Raw genomic sequence first — 13,507 nt, forward strand, 5'->3', positions numbered from 1 at the left:
TTGGATGACCTCAAGTTTACGTAGGGTAGAACGTGGGAGGCCAGCCAGGAGTGCATTGGAATAGCATTGGAATAGTCAAGTCTAGAGGTAACAAAGGCATAGGTGAGCTGAGGCAAGGACGGAGATGGGCGATGTTACGGAGATGGAAATAGGCGGTCTTAGTTATGCCACGGATATGTGGTCGGAAGCTCATTTCAGGGTCAACTATGACACCAAGGTTGTGAACAGTGTGGTTCAGCCTCCAACAGATGCTAGGGAGAGGGATGGAGTCAGTGGCTAGGGAACGGATTTTGTGGCGGGGACCGAAAACAATGGCTTCGGTCTTCCCAATATTTAATTGGAGAAAATTTCTGCTCATTCAGAACTGGATGTTGGACATGCAGTCTGACAATTTAGAGACCGTGGAGGGGTCGAGAGAAGTGGTGGTGAGGTAGAGCTGGATGTCGTCAGCGTACATGTGGAAACTGACGCTGTGTTTTTGGATGATGAGGCAGCATGTAGATGAGAACTAGGAGGGGGCCAAGGATAGATCCTTGGGGGACACCAGAGGTGGTAATGTGGGAGCAGGAAGAGAAGTCATTGCAGGTGATTCTCTGGCAACGATTAGATAGATAAGAACGGAACCATGCGTTCCATCTTTATTTGTTGTCACAATGTTAATTCGTGGGTTTTATGTCAGATGTTAACATTGAAACTGCCTATGTCAATACTTATAATTGAGATTACTATGTAAACATTCCTACCTGAACTGTTGTTGCTGGCTACAGTGCAGCTGTAGGCTCTGGCCATTAGGCGGTGCTGTGTCATGGGTTCTCAACTCTGGCCCCCAATTCCAGCAACCATTTTCCCTGCTTTTTTTAAAAAAGTATTTTTCCTTTTTCTATTAGTAGCCTGTTGCCCATTTGCAGACCTCCTCAACAATAGCTAGCCAATTTTTCTTGATTTGTGGGTATTTTTCACTACTTGTTGGGTGCTAAAATTCTGATATAAATGGGGCACCCGAGACATGCTCATTTGTAGGCCTCCCCCTTACCAATTCTAGCCATCCAATCCATCTGATGTTGGGTTAGAGCCTACCCGAATCCCAGAATTTCCTGGTGGTAAAGTGGTCATCCAATTTTGAGGATGGCCTTCCTGTCTTTGTTTTCTCTGGTGGCATAGTGGATGGCCTCAAGCCTACTCTGTCTTGTGCCCCCCCCACATCATGACTTGCTTCCTCTGACCTTGTGACCTCACCATAACCCATTACCCCATCTCCGCTCAAGCAGCCATGACTCAAACTCCTCCGCCCCCCACCCCCAACTTCTTCCAGTCACCCCCTACATACCTGCACCTCTCCTTTTATCTTGGATCTTTGATGACCGATACCTTTCAGATTTAAACACCAGGAATCTTTCTTTACAAGCACTTAAATTTATACTATACAACTATCTATATTATTAAAAAAATCTTTTGTAGGGCACACAATTCCTGTTTTGCAAGTTTTACGTCCTGTTATAATAGTTATGTTTCTGTGCCAATGTTTAGCATTGTAAATTATAGTGCCAACATTTCCGTATGTCAACTGTCACAATGTAGGTAAAGGCTCTGGCCTTCAGGTGTCTCTGTGGCATGAGTTTGTCAAGTCTCTTTCCCAAGTCTGATGTGTATATTAAAAAAAAATGAAGTTCATCAATTGATTATGTGCAAGGGCAATTTATTAGTATAAGAACATAAGAAATAAGAGCAGGTGTAGGCCATTCGGCCCTACGAGCCTGATCCGCCATTCAATAAGAGCATGGCTGATCTTCTACCTCATCTCCACTTTCCTGAACTATCCCCATATCCCTTGATTCCCTTAATATTCAAAAATCTATCGATCTCTGTCTTGAATATACTCAACGACTGAGCCTCCACAGCCCTCTGGGGTAGAGAATTCCAAAGATTCACCACCCTCTGAGTGAAGAAATTACTCCTCATCTCAGTCCTAAATGGCCGACCCCTTATTCCGAGACTGTGACCCCTGGTTCTAGACTCCCCAGCCAGGGGGAAACATCCTCCCTGCATCTACCCCTGTCGAGCCCTGTAAGAATTTTGTATGTTTCAATGAGATCACCTCTCATTCTTCTAAACTCTAGAGAATATAGGCCTAGTCTACTCAATCTCCCCTCATAGGACGATCCCCCATCCCAGGAACCAGTCTGGTGAGCCTTCATTGCACTCCCTCTATGGGAAATATATCCTTCCTTAGATAAGGAGACCAAAACTGTACACAATACTCCAGGTGTGATCTCACCAGGGCCCTATATAATTGCAGTAAGACGTCTTTACTCTTATACTCAAATCCTCTTGTAATAAAGGCCAACATACCATTTGCTTTCCTAATTGCTTGCTGTACCTGCATGTTAACTTTCAGTGATTCATGTACAAGGACACCCAGGTCCCTCTGAACACCAACATTTCCCAATCTCTCACCATTTAAAAAATATTCTGCTTTTCCTACCAAATAATTTTATAATTAGCTTGCCAATTAAAAGTCTCTTCTTTTAGATCAAGAACCTTTTTTTTTTAGTTTTTTAACTTGGCTTTAAAGTCAGTAATTACATGATCACTCAGCGCTTCGAAAAGTAAACTGCCAATAAAACTAGTGAGAGCCAGTGTGTGGCTGTAGGGACAGGAAGCGGTAGGGGCAAAGGTAGGAAGAAGTATAAACTCACTGGTACCTACTTCTCCAATAACTTGCTGGTTTGCCAACTGCTCATTGAATTGAATGATTTATGCCACCTGCTCCATTGATATGTTGGCTGTACGCACTGCATCATGAATTGATTTTTTGGTGTGCCCAATGGTCTGAGTTTATCAATTCACTGTTTTCCACTTCTCCATTTAATTCACTGGTGGCTGCTGCTGTATTAATTGCTTAACTGTCTGCTGCTCTATGAATTTTATTGACTCAATGATGTAATGTTTATCGATAACATTTTGGTGTTGCCTGTGAGTCATGATGTACAAGGCATGTTGTTTGTGTTGATTTTCTGCAGGTTTGGTTTTGCTGTTGGATTGTATGATGTCAAAAGAAAACATTAATGCATTTTGTTCTAATTTAAGTTCTTCAGTTTATTCTGTTATTTTCTTTAGTCTCCATGTAATTGGAGTTGCAGCTACTGTTGTCCATTGTTTTAGATTGTATTGTCATTATAGTCTTTGGAACATTGCACACGTCTTGATTGTGTGCAATGCCACTGGAGATGAACTAGTGTAACAAATATTTGTAGTAATGTAAGGGCAGAGAAAGGTAAAGTGTTAAAAAGTAGGGGTGCCTAAAAATGTATATGGCTACACGAATAATACTGTGTTTAAATGATAAGTTTCGTTTTCCTGGACAGCTTGCATTAGAATTTGAGGCAGTCTTTTTAATCAGTTAGACGAGGTAAAACATAAAGGCCCAGATATTCCGATCGCAGGCCTCCCGCGGGCGTAGGGCTGCGATCTGGAAAAATCTACGCCCTTATCTGAGGGTTCCTGGGAGGCGCACAGTTCCGCTGCTGGACCTTTCCAAACTGCCGGTGTGCAGGGCCCATGTATCCCAGAGGCGCAGGTAGTTCGCAGCGTCCCTGGGATCACGTGGGCCATGGGGAGCCAATCAGAGAAGGGAATCTCCCTTCATACATTTGACAGGAAGACCTGTCAATTACAGGTATATGAATGGAGATCACCCCCAAAACATAGTAAAACTTCAAATAAATTTTAAAAATCACATTTTTAAAATGACTTGAAATGACATAAATTAACTATTTTAAACAAAAATTTAAATTTTTGAAAAAAATAATTAAAGTTTTTAATGGGGCTAAAAATAAACTTCCCTTTTTTAAAAGTATTTTTAAATGATAAATCAGTGCAAATTTTTTTTATAACTTTTTTTCAACCCTTATTGTAAGTATTTTCTGCGGGCGGGGGGTCTCCAAAAAGCGGAGCTATCTGCCCGCAGGGGCCCTTCTCCCAAGCAGCCGGAGGATCTGTCAAGAGCTTTCTTGACGGATCGGAAATGCCGGTTTCCAGCGCATGCGCAGTGCATGCCTGAAACTGGCATTTCCAATGTCCCTATGGATGGGTACACAACACGTACCCACCCATAGGGATCCGAATATCCGGCCCGATCATTCCACACGGGGGCCCATAGGATGGCCCTGCCAGGCTAGTTATCTATTGCTTGTAAGTTAGGGTTTTGACTTTGTTAATGTATCTTTAATTTGGCCAGTGAAGGCCCAACCTATGTTTCTTCCATTATTACTAATAACCATATTGTAATCTCCACAGATAGAATTTGGAATTTTGTTTAGCAGAACTGCTTGTGAAGATAATTAAAAGTTAATTAGGAAAAGACATAGAATGAAAGGAATTTGAGGAGGCTATGGTATCCATCTTAGAATGGGCCATTTGTTAGATGAAGGTGAGATGGCAACTGGTTAATGTGTGACAGCTCTGGCTGGGGCCATGATTAAGAGGGACAGGGCTGGGCCTTGTACTTGCTGGGCTAAGGAGGATAGAGTCAAAAGAGATAAGATGGATTCCAATGGAGGAACCTTCAAAATGTAAAACAAGAAAGATAAATTGGATGAAGTAATGAGAGCCTCTTTTGGGGAGGGCTTTCACCCAAGAACCAAGACAAAGAACTTGAGCTGTCATTGGTTGATGAAGTTTTAGAGGAACCTCTATAGGTTAAATGGTCTTGTCAATAACTTGGCCTCAGGCCCACCCCTAAAAAGAGAATAAAAAGTGACATCCCAAGGGCTTGCCCACACAGACGGTGGAGGGGAGAGCCGAACAGAAGTTGCAAAGAGAAGTTGGGCTGGTCCAACGCTCTTTTGAGAGTGATCCCATGCTCACCATCGGAGGCTCTAGAGAGAGAGAGAGAGAGAGAGAGAGGCCAGAAGTCAGAGAACTGTTCACGCATGCCAGCCGTCTGTCCAGTCGGGTCCAATACCAGCTGCTTGTCATGGTCGTATGTTTTTGCTGTATTACTAGTGTGTTATATTCCGTCCTAAACTCCGATTAAACACAATATACCCACCATATTGGATTGCACTCGATCCTGTTTACCAGAGATACGTGAATCTCTACAAAAGGGATCCAGATGAATGTGTTTTGAATAGGCTTGTTGGAGTTGCATAATCCAATATTTATGATGAAACTGTGCACCCTCTCTTTTACTGTGCCAGAGTGATGAATAGCTATTGTAAATGCCAGCAATTCTCTAAAGAATGGCATTGAATTTCAGTATTATAAATATATTATAGCGTTGATTTTCAGCATTATAAATATATTATAAATCTGGTTTGTTTAGGCAATGATGTAAGAGTTCACTTTTATATTACTGTGTTGTATTCTATACACTTCTGTTTTTATATTTTTGTTAATATTGGATGAAATCCTTTATACCTTTTTTAAATTGTTCTGAACTGTTGTGATCCATCTTGTCTACAGCAGGGTAAAATTTCTATGCAGATTTCGATCTTGTCTTGTGTCTGATGTTTGATGAGATGAAATTAGTGATTTTGAATTTATTCTACAAAACTTCTCTGAATTTAATTAGTATGAGTACAGCATTTGACAGCTGAAACATGACGGTGGTCTTTAAAAATCTGAGTTTGGTTGTCATCTGTCAAAAGATTCTATTGTGAAGCTTTTGTACTTCAGGAGTCTTGCATTGTAATTGCTATTTTTGTGTGTGTGTGTGTGTGTGTGTGTGTGTGTGTGTGTATTATAAATGTTCTTTCACATTACTTTTTAATTTTTTTGTGCTTAACACTTTTTTTTGTCAACAGGCTTTAAACTATCTGATTCCTGAAGAGATTTTTAAAGTTGAGCTAGAAGAAGCACTAGAGAGAGTGCAGCTTACCATTCATATATTGAAAAGCTTTCAGGATTGTTTTCACCAACATAGATTAAAAATTTCCTGGTATTACAACAACAACATGGAAGTGAAACTTTGGGACTTTCCTTCACAGATGGTCTTTGCTCATTTTGATAGATTTCTTGACAGATTGTTGAAAATTGAGGTAGGTGAAACTTGGTTATATACGTGTACAACCTAGATATGTTAACTGTACTTTTGCCATTGCATCTCAACATTATCAGCAAGTCATAAAAATTGTAAGATATGTTCACTTCTAAATGGCCCAGTAATTCCTGTCACAACGCGTGAGTACGGACAGGGTACTCACGCGTGTGCCAGGAGGAATTGCCGGTTTTCAGCATGCACAGCGCATGCGCTGAAAACCGGCATTTCCTGTCCTCTGACCCAAGGGGTTAAGAGGCTGAACGCATGCGCGGTATTGGGCAGCGCGTGCGACTTGGATTTCCTGTATTTTTACAGATTTGCGCATGTGTAAAGGGCTCCGGTTTTTACACATTGAAAAACCACACGTAAGTACTCAGTTTTACAGGTAAGTGGTCTTTTAGTACAATTTAGAATTTTTTTTTTCCACAGGTTTATTATTTTTAAAGAATCTACAGTAAGGTAAGTTTAGTTTTAGACCCTATATTTTTAAAAATTTATTTTTTTCAAAAATTTGATTAATTGTTTAAAATAGTTTTTTAAAGTTATTCATAATTTAATTATTGGGATGCTTTTTAAAATTTTATTTGAAGTTTAAGTAGTGTTTTGTGGTGCCGTACTTTTCATGAGTTTGACAGTCTTTACTATCAAACTTATGAATGAAGTTTCCCCTCCCCTGATTGGCTGAACAGTGCTCACCTGATCCCAGCCGGCACATCGCACTAACTACGCCGCTGGGTCAGGTTAGCACAGCGCGCCGACATCAGAACCGGGCCACTGACAGGAAATCCACTGCGGGCCAGGTTTCAGATGTCGGCGCGCCGGGTAAGTGCACATCGGGGGCTTGCACGCGCGGCAAGCCCCCGACACCAAGTTCTGGGCCAATATGTTCTTTTTAGTTTCAGAAAAGGGAATTGGATAAATACTTGAAAGGAAAAAAATTCCAAGGCTATGGGGACAGAGCAGGGAAGTGGGACTAGTTGGATAGCTCTTTCAAAGAGCAGGCACAGGCACAATGGCCCGAATGGCCTCCTTTTGTGCTGTATCATTCTATGATTCTATGAAACAAAATACTTAACACATGATATTGACATGTTGAAAGGTTACTTGCTCACTGTGGTCATTTGCTTTCAGGAACTGTTCACTACTGCTACAGAGTTTCTTAAATTGGAGAAAATTGAAATAGGAGGTTCCAAAGGAAAAGCTTTCAGTGAAAAGGTCTACAGTATCAATGAAGAATTTCAGGAATGCTGGCGAGTATTTGGGGAAAGCAAATATGATCCACTGGATTACAGTAATATGGTACTGCTCAATTTTGAAACAAAGGAACTTCATACAGGAAACTTTGTGATATCCGGCACCGACGGGACCGAGCTGTTGCCGTCCCATCAAAACTGCCAGACAAACCAGCGCTAATGTTAAAACATACGGAGCTTTTGAGCTCCGTATCTAGCAACAAACCCTGTTGCTTAGCAACAGCTTCTAAACAGTCAGCCATAGCTTGCAAGCGTCTCTGTAGCTAAGCAACAGCTTTAGCTAGACCTTGCAGAGCCCGACTGGTGGAAAAAAAAGCAACGAAAAGAAAAAAAAAAACTTACTGAACCGACTCCTGAATTTTGCCGGTGGATCGAGCATTCCGGACAGTTAACCTCCGGATAAACCAAAGTTTCCTGTATTTACTTTGATTTGCACTTTATAGAATATCTACATTTTAAAATGAATTTTAGATTTTTTTTGAGAACATTACAAAAGAGCTAATGCTAAGTTGGTGATTTAAAGACTAATTTAAGACTTCAGAGAATTTCGATTTCTTTATATTTGAAAATGTGTAATTCATTGTGTGAATTAAATTATGCAAAGACTACCTTATTCAAATCTAAATATATTCATTGCAATCTGTAGGAATTTTTGTCTGATCACAGCAGATACATGGAGCAGATATACGATTTTGACCAACGCATGGGCTCCGTGCTGAACCTTGCATTTCAGGATTCAGGAGCTCTGGAATCAGCTTTTAAGGTACTAAATAATGCTCTGATGTGTCTACGATGGAAAAACAGGCACCTCTGGCAAGCAACAAATCACATTTATGAATTGTTTTGAGTTAGTTTTGTCATGATTTATTAGATGGGGCTTAAAACTACTAGATGTGTATTTTGGCTTAAAGTATAAGGTACCCAAATGAAGGGAGAAAAGCTTTCAGCTACTGAAGTCGCAACATTATCTTTGTATACAGTTTTTATAAAGGTGTTCTTCTGGTTTTTGTTTTGTTAAACTATGAAGAGTTTTGATAGGGCAAAATTTTCCTCTGGTTGTGGAGTCAGTAATGAAGGGTCATTAACTTAACATAGTCACTAAGAGAGTGAGGAGAGGACTGTTGGAGCGTAGAAAGCTTTGCCACAGACACTGGTTGAGGCAGAGACCATTGCATCTTTTAATAACAACAACAACTTGTATTTATATAGCATCTTTAACGTAGTAAAACGTCCCAAGGCGCTGCACAGGAGTATTTAAGACAAAAAAAATTTGACACCGAGCCACATGAGGATAAATTAGGGCTGGTGACCAAAAGCTTGGTCAAAGAGGTAGGTTTTAAGGAGCGTCTTAAAGGAGGAAAGAGAGGTAGCGTGGCGGAGAGGTTTAGGGAATGAATTCCAGAGCTTAGGGCCACGGCAGCAGAAGGCACGGCCACCAAAGGTTGAATGATTATAATCAGGGATGCTCAAGAGGGTAGAATTAGAGGAATTTAAGGGAAAATTAGCTAAATATTTTAAGTAGGCAAAATACAGGGCTATGGGGAGAGCGTGGGGCAGTGGGATTAGCTTTGGATTGCTGTAGCAAAGACCTGCCACAGACATGATGGACCCTCTTCTGCGTTGTAAATTGCTATTGTTTTAATGTAGCACTGTACCTTAAGTAACCAGTATTGTGGTGATCCTGCTACTATAAAATTGGACTGTCTACCTGCAGACCTAATTTGAAAAATGACATTTGGGGTCTCCCATGAGGATAAGTTAAACCAGATTCATCCAGGTTGTTAAGCAAAATGAAGGGGGAAATGTTTAGGAGGAAACAGGAACAGGAGTAGGCCATTCAGCCCCTCGAACATGTTCTGCCATTCAGTTAGATCATGCCTGATCTGTACCTCAACTCCATTTACCCAGCTTTGCTCTATATCCCTTGATAGCCTTGCCTAATAAAAACGTATCCATCTTGAAAATTTCAATTGATCCAGCATCCATAGCCTTTTGGGGGAGAGAGTTCCAGATTTCTACTACCATTTGTGTGTATGTTTAAAAGAATGTGCTTTGTGATTTCACTCCTAAATGGACTAGCTCTAATTTTAAAATTATGACTCCTTGTTCTGGGACCCCCCACCAGATGAAATAGTTTATCTGTATGTACCCTATTGATGCCCTTTATCTTTTAAAGACATCAGTAAGATCACCCCTCAACCTTCTAAACTTGAGGGAATTCAAACCAAGTTTATGTGACGCGACCTCCTAATTTAACACTTAAAGCCCTGGTATAATGCTGGTGAATCTGCGCTGTACCCTCTCCAAGGCCAACATTTTTTTCAGGAGGTGTGGTTCTCAAACCTGAACACCGTACTCCAGATGGGGTCTGACCAAGGCTCTGTACAACTGAAGCAGCACTTCCTCACCTTTGTATTCCAGCCCCCCGAGAGAGCGAGAGGCCAACATTCCATTGGTCTTTTTGATTACTTTTAGTAACTGTGCCTTAGATTTTGGTGAAATAACAACAGAAAATGCTGGAAAAACTCAGCAGGTCAGGCAACATCCGTGGACAGAAATTTGAGTTGACGTTTCAGGTCGAACCCTTCTTCAAAACTGGAAAGAAAAGATAGATCGGAGGCAGGGCTGCGGTCGGACAAAAGAATAAAAGAAACAAAAGAAGTAAAAAAGAGACAATAAAAGGTGTTAGAAGCTAGACGAGATGGTAATAGGCTGAGATTAGGTGTAAAGTGTACTGGCAGGGCAAGGGATAGCTGCCAGGTGTGAGAGCGAAACAAAAGGAAAGGGGGGGGGGGGGGAAAGGAGTGGAAAAATTACAAGAAAAAATGAAATAGGGGCCGAGGTTATGATCTGAAATTATTGAACTCTATATTGAGTCCGGAAGGCTGCAGAGTGCCTAATTGGAAGATGAGGTGCTGTTCCTCGAGTTTACGTTGAGCTCCCGTGGAACAATACAAGAGGCCAAGGATGGTGAGGTCCGAGTGGGAATGGAGCGTTGAATTAAAATGACAGGCGACCGGAAGCTCGGGGTCACCCTTACGGACTGAACGGAGGTGTTCCGCAAAGCGGTCACCCAATCTGCGTTTGGTCTCCCCAATGTAGAGGAGACCGCATCTAGATTTTGTTGATTTGTTTGATTGGACACCTAAATCCCACAGCTCCTAGTCTGTCCCCATTAATAAAATATTCTGATTTTATGCTGTTCATCCACATATTAATAGGCAAGTTGACAAAATAGGATGTTAATGGCCTGTGTGGATGTAGTGGCACTTTTCTCCTTTTTAGGCGGAGGAGAATGGTGTAGGAGATAATGTAGAAAAGTTGCAGCTAAAAAATGTTCATAGTTTCTATTGACAATTAAAATACTAAGTTATGATTTGTAATTAAAAAATATTTTCTCTGTTAGCTTCTGTCAGTATTTGGTGCATTGCTACAGCGACCGGTCATTGCCACTATTTTTGCTTTGAATTATGCCAACCTTCTTGCAATATTTGAGGCAGAACTTGACAGCTGCAAACAAATATTTGATAATCAAACAAAGGTAAAGTAACATTTTCATTTTTACTAATGGTGAATTTCAAAAGTGTAACTTTCATTACTGAACTGTTATATTTCCAAGGGCAGTATGAGCTGTCAGTGCTGTAACCCATTTCTACTTCAATCTGAGAATCATTGGTTGTTTCAGAATGTGATGAATTGCTCTGCCAAGAGGAAGAGAGCTTTGAATACAGATGGGGCTGGTGGAGACATATTTATTTTGTTAACCGGAAGAGATTTACTTGTGGAACTAAACAGCAGTAACTACAATTATTGGCCTATTAAATCAGCAGCATGCACAGGTGTTCCAGTCTTCTTGGTGTTAACGCCACACTCCTACTCATGTTTGTGGATACTCCTGTTCAGTAACAATCTAATTGTTCTTGCTCCTTTGCTGAAGATTAAGAAGTTAGAACTTCATCCCACTCATGTTACCGAGGTAACTGTTATTTCATGGTGAAGGAAGGAGGGTGCGACTTTGGAAGTGTCATCATTGTGCATAACAACAGGCTATTATTGTAGAGTGGAGCTATCTCCCTCAAATCAGCCGTCGTCAACCCTCGACCCCTCCCTCCTTGCAAACTACCGCCCCATCTTCAACTTCCCTTTCCTCTCAAGTCCTTGAACATGTTGTCGCCTCCCAAATCCATGCCCATCTTTCCCGCAACTCCATATTTGAATCCCTCCAATCAGGCTTTTGCCCCTGCCACAGTACCGAAACGGCTCTCATCAAAGTCACAAATTACATTCTTTGTGACTGTGACAAAGGTAAACTATCCCTCCTCATCCTCCTTGACTTGTCTGCAGCCTTTCACACGGTTGACCACGCCATCCTTCTTCAATGCCTCTCCACTGTCATCCAGCTGGGTGGGACTGCACTCGCCTGGTTCCATTCTTATCTAATCGTAGCCAGAGAAACACCTGCAATGACTTCTCTTCCCCGCTCCCGCATCGTTACCTCTGGTGTCCCCCAAGGATCTATCCTTGACCCCCCCTCCTATTTCTCATCTACATGCTGCCCCTCGGCAACATCATCCAAAAACACAGCTTCAGTTTCCACATGTACGCTGATGACACCCAGCTCTACCTCGCCACCACTTCTCTCGACCCCTCCACGGTCTCTAAATTATCAGTCTGCTTGTCTGACATCCAGTTCTGAATGAGCAGAAATTTTCTCCAATTAAATATTGGGAAGACCGAAGCCATTGTTTTCGGTTCCCGCCACAAACTCCGTTCCCTAGCCACTGACTCCATCCCTCTTCCTAACATCTGTCTGAGGCTGAACCACACTGTTCGCAACGTTGGTGTCATATTTGTTCCTGAAATGAGCTTCTGACCACATATCCGTGGCATAATTAAGACCGCCTATTTCCACCTCCGTAACATCGCCCGTCTCCGCCCTGAAACCCTCATCCGCTGCTGAAACCCTCATCTATGCCTTTGTTACCTCTAGACTTGACTATTCCAACACTGGCCTCCCACATTCTAACCTACAAAAACTTGAGGTCATCCAAAACTCGGCTGCCTGTGTCCTAACGCACCAAGTCCCATTCACCCATCACCCCTGTGCTCGCTGACCTACATTGGCTCCTGGTTAAGCAACGCCTCGATTTCAAAATTCTCATCCTTGTTTTCAAAGCCCTCCATGGCCTCGCCCTCCCTATCTCTGTAATCTCCTTCAGCCCCACAACCCCCCCCCCCCCACCCCCCCCCGGAGATATCTGCGCTCCTCTAATTCTGGCCTCTTGAGCATCCCTGATTATAGTCGCTCAACCATTGTGGCCATACTTTCTGTTGCTTAGGCCCTAAGCTCTGGAATTCCTTGCTTAAACCTCTCCGCCTCTCTACCTCTTTTTCCTTCTTTAAGATGCTCCTTAAAACCTACCTCTTTGACCAAGCTTTTGGGCACCTGCCTAATTTCTCCTTTTGTGGCTCAGTGTCACATTTTTTGTCTTATAATACTCCTGTGCAGCGCCTTGGGATGTTTTACTATGTTAAAGGTGCTATATAAATACTTGTTGTTGTTCTTGTTCTGAATAAGTATTCTGGAATTTCACTTAATTAGCTTTGGTGATCCAGGAGTAATTGGACAGAACCTTCCTTTAGGAGATTAAACAGATGCGATAGAATCCATAATTTAACCCTTTAAGCCCTGGTAAATTCTGGGGAATCTGTGCTGTACCCTCTTCAGGAGGCATGGTTCCCAAAACTGAACACCGTACTCCAGATGGGGTCTGACCAAGGCTCTGTGTACAACTGAAACAGCACTTCCTCATCTTTGTATTACAGCCCCCCCCTCGAGAGAAAGGTCAACATTCCATTAGCCTTTTTGATTACTTTTAGTAACTGTGCCTTTAGCAAAGGAGTAAGCACAATTAGATTGTTACTGCACAGGAGAATCCACAAATTGGAGTATGAGTGTGGTGTCAGCCGTGGCTCAGTGGGTAGCACACTCTCCTCTGAGTCAGAAGGTTGTGGGTTCAAATCGCACTCCAGCACAACAATCTAGGCTGACACTCCAGTGCAGTACGGAGGGAGTGCTGCACTGTCGAAGGTGTCGTCTTTCGGATGAGACATTAAACTCTCTCTGGTAGCCCTAAAAGATCCCATGGCACTATTTAAAAAAAAAAAAGCAGGGGAGTTATCCTCAGTGTTCCTCAATCGACATCACTAAAAC

General features: G+C 42.1%; 2 protein-coding genes across 2 annotated transcripts in view; both read left to right on the top strand.

The window, feature by feature from the left end:
- Positions 1-7,881, top strand: part of LOC147120356 (dynein axonemal heavy chain 11-like) — a 35,339-nt gene extending 27,458 nt beyond the window's left edge. Inside the window, exons 6-7 of the mRNA XM_085984220.1 lie at positions 5,805-6,038; positions 7,172-7,881. Coding sequence (XP_085840346.1) covers positions 5,805-6,038; positions 7,172-7,453 — 516 coding nt within the window. The 3' untranslated portion in view covers positions 7,454-7,881. The remainder of the gene's footprint in view (positions 1-5,804; positions 6,039-7,171) is intronic.
- An 85-nt stretch (positions 7,882-7,966) lies between these two features.
- LOC147120357 (dynein axonemal heavy chain 11-like) overlaps positions 7,967-13,507 on the top strand; it is a 133,142-nt gene continuing 127,601 nt past the window's right edge. Inside the window, exons 1-2 of the mRNA XM_085984221.1 lie at positions 7,967-8,056; positions 10,700-10,834. Coding sequence (XP_085840347.1) covers positions 7,967-8,056; positions 10,700-10,834 — 225 coding nt within the window. The remainder of the gene's footprint in view (positions 8,057-10,699; positions 10,835-13,507) is intronic.

The sequence above is a fragment of the Somniosus microcephalus genome, chromosome 4 (assembly GCF_052327205.1).
Source record: "Somniosus microcephalus isolate GS21.2 chromosome 4, FLI_Smic_1.0, whole genome shotgun sequence".
Classification (NCBI taxonomy): Eukaryota; Metazoa; Chordata; class Chondrichthyes; order Squaliformes; family Somniosidae; genus Somniosus; species Somniosus microcephalus.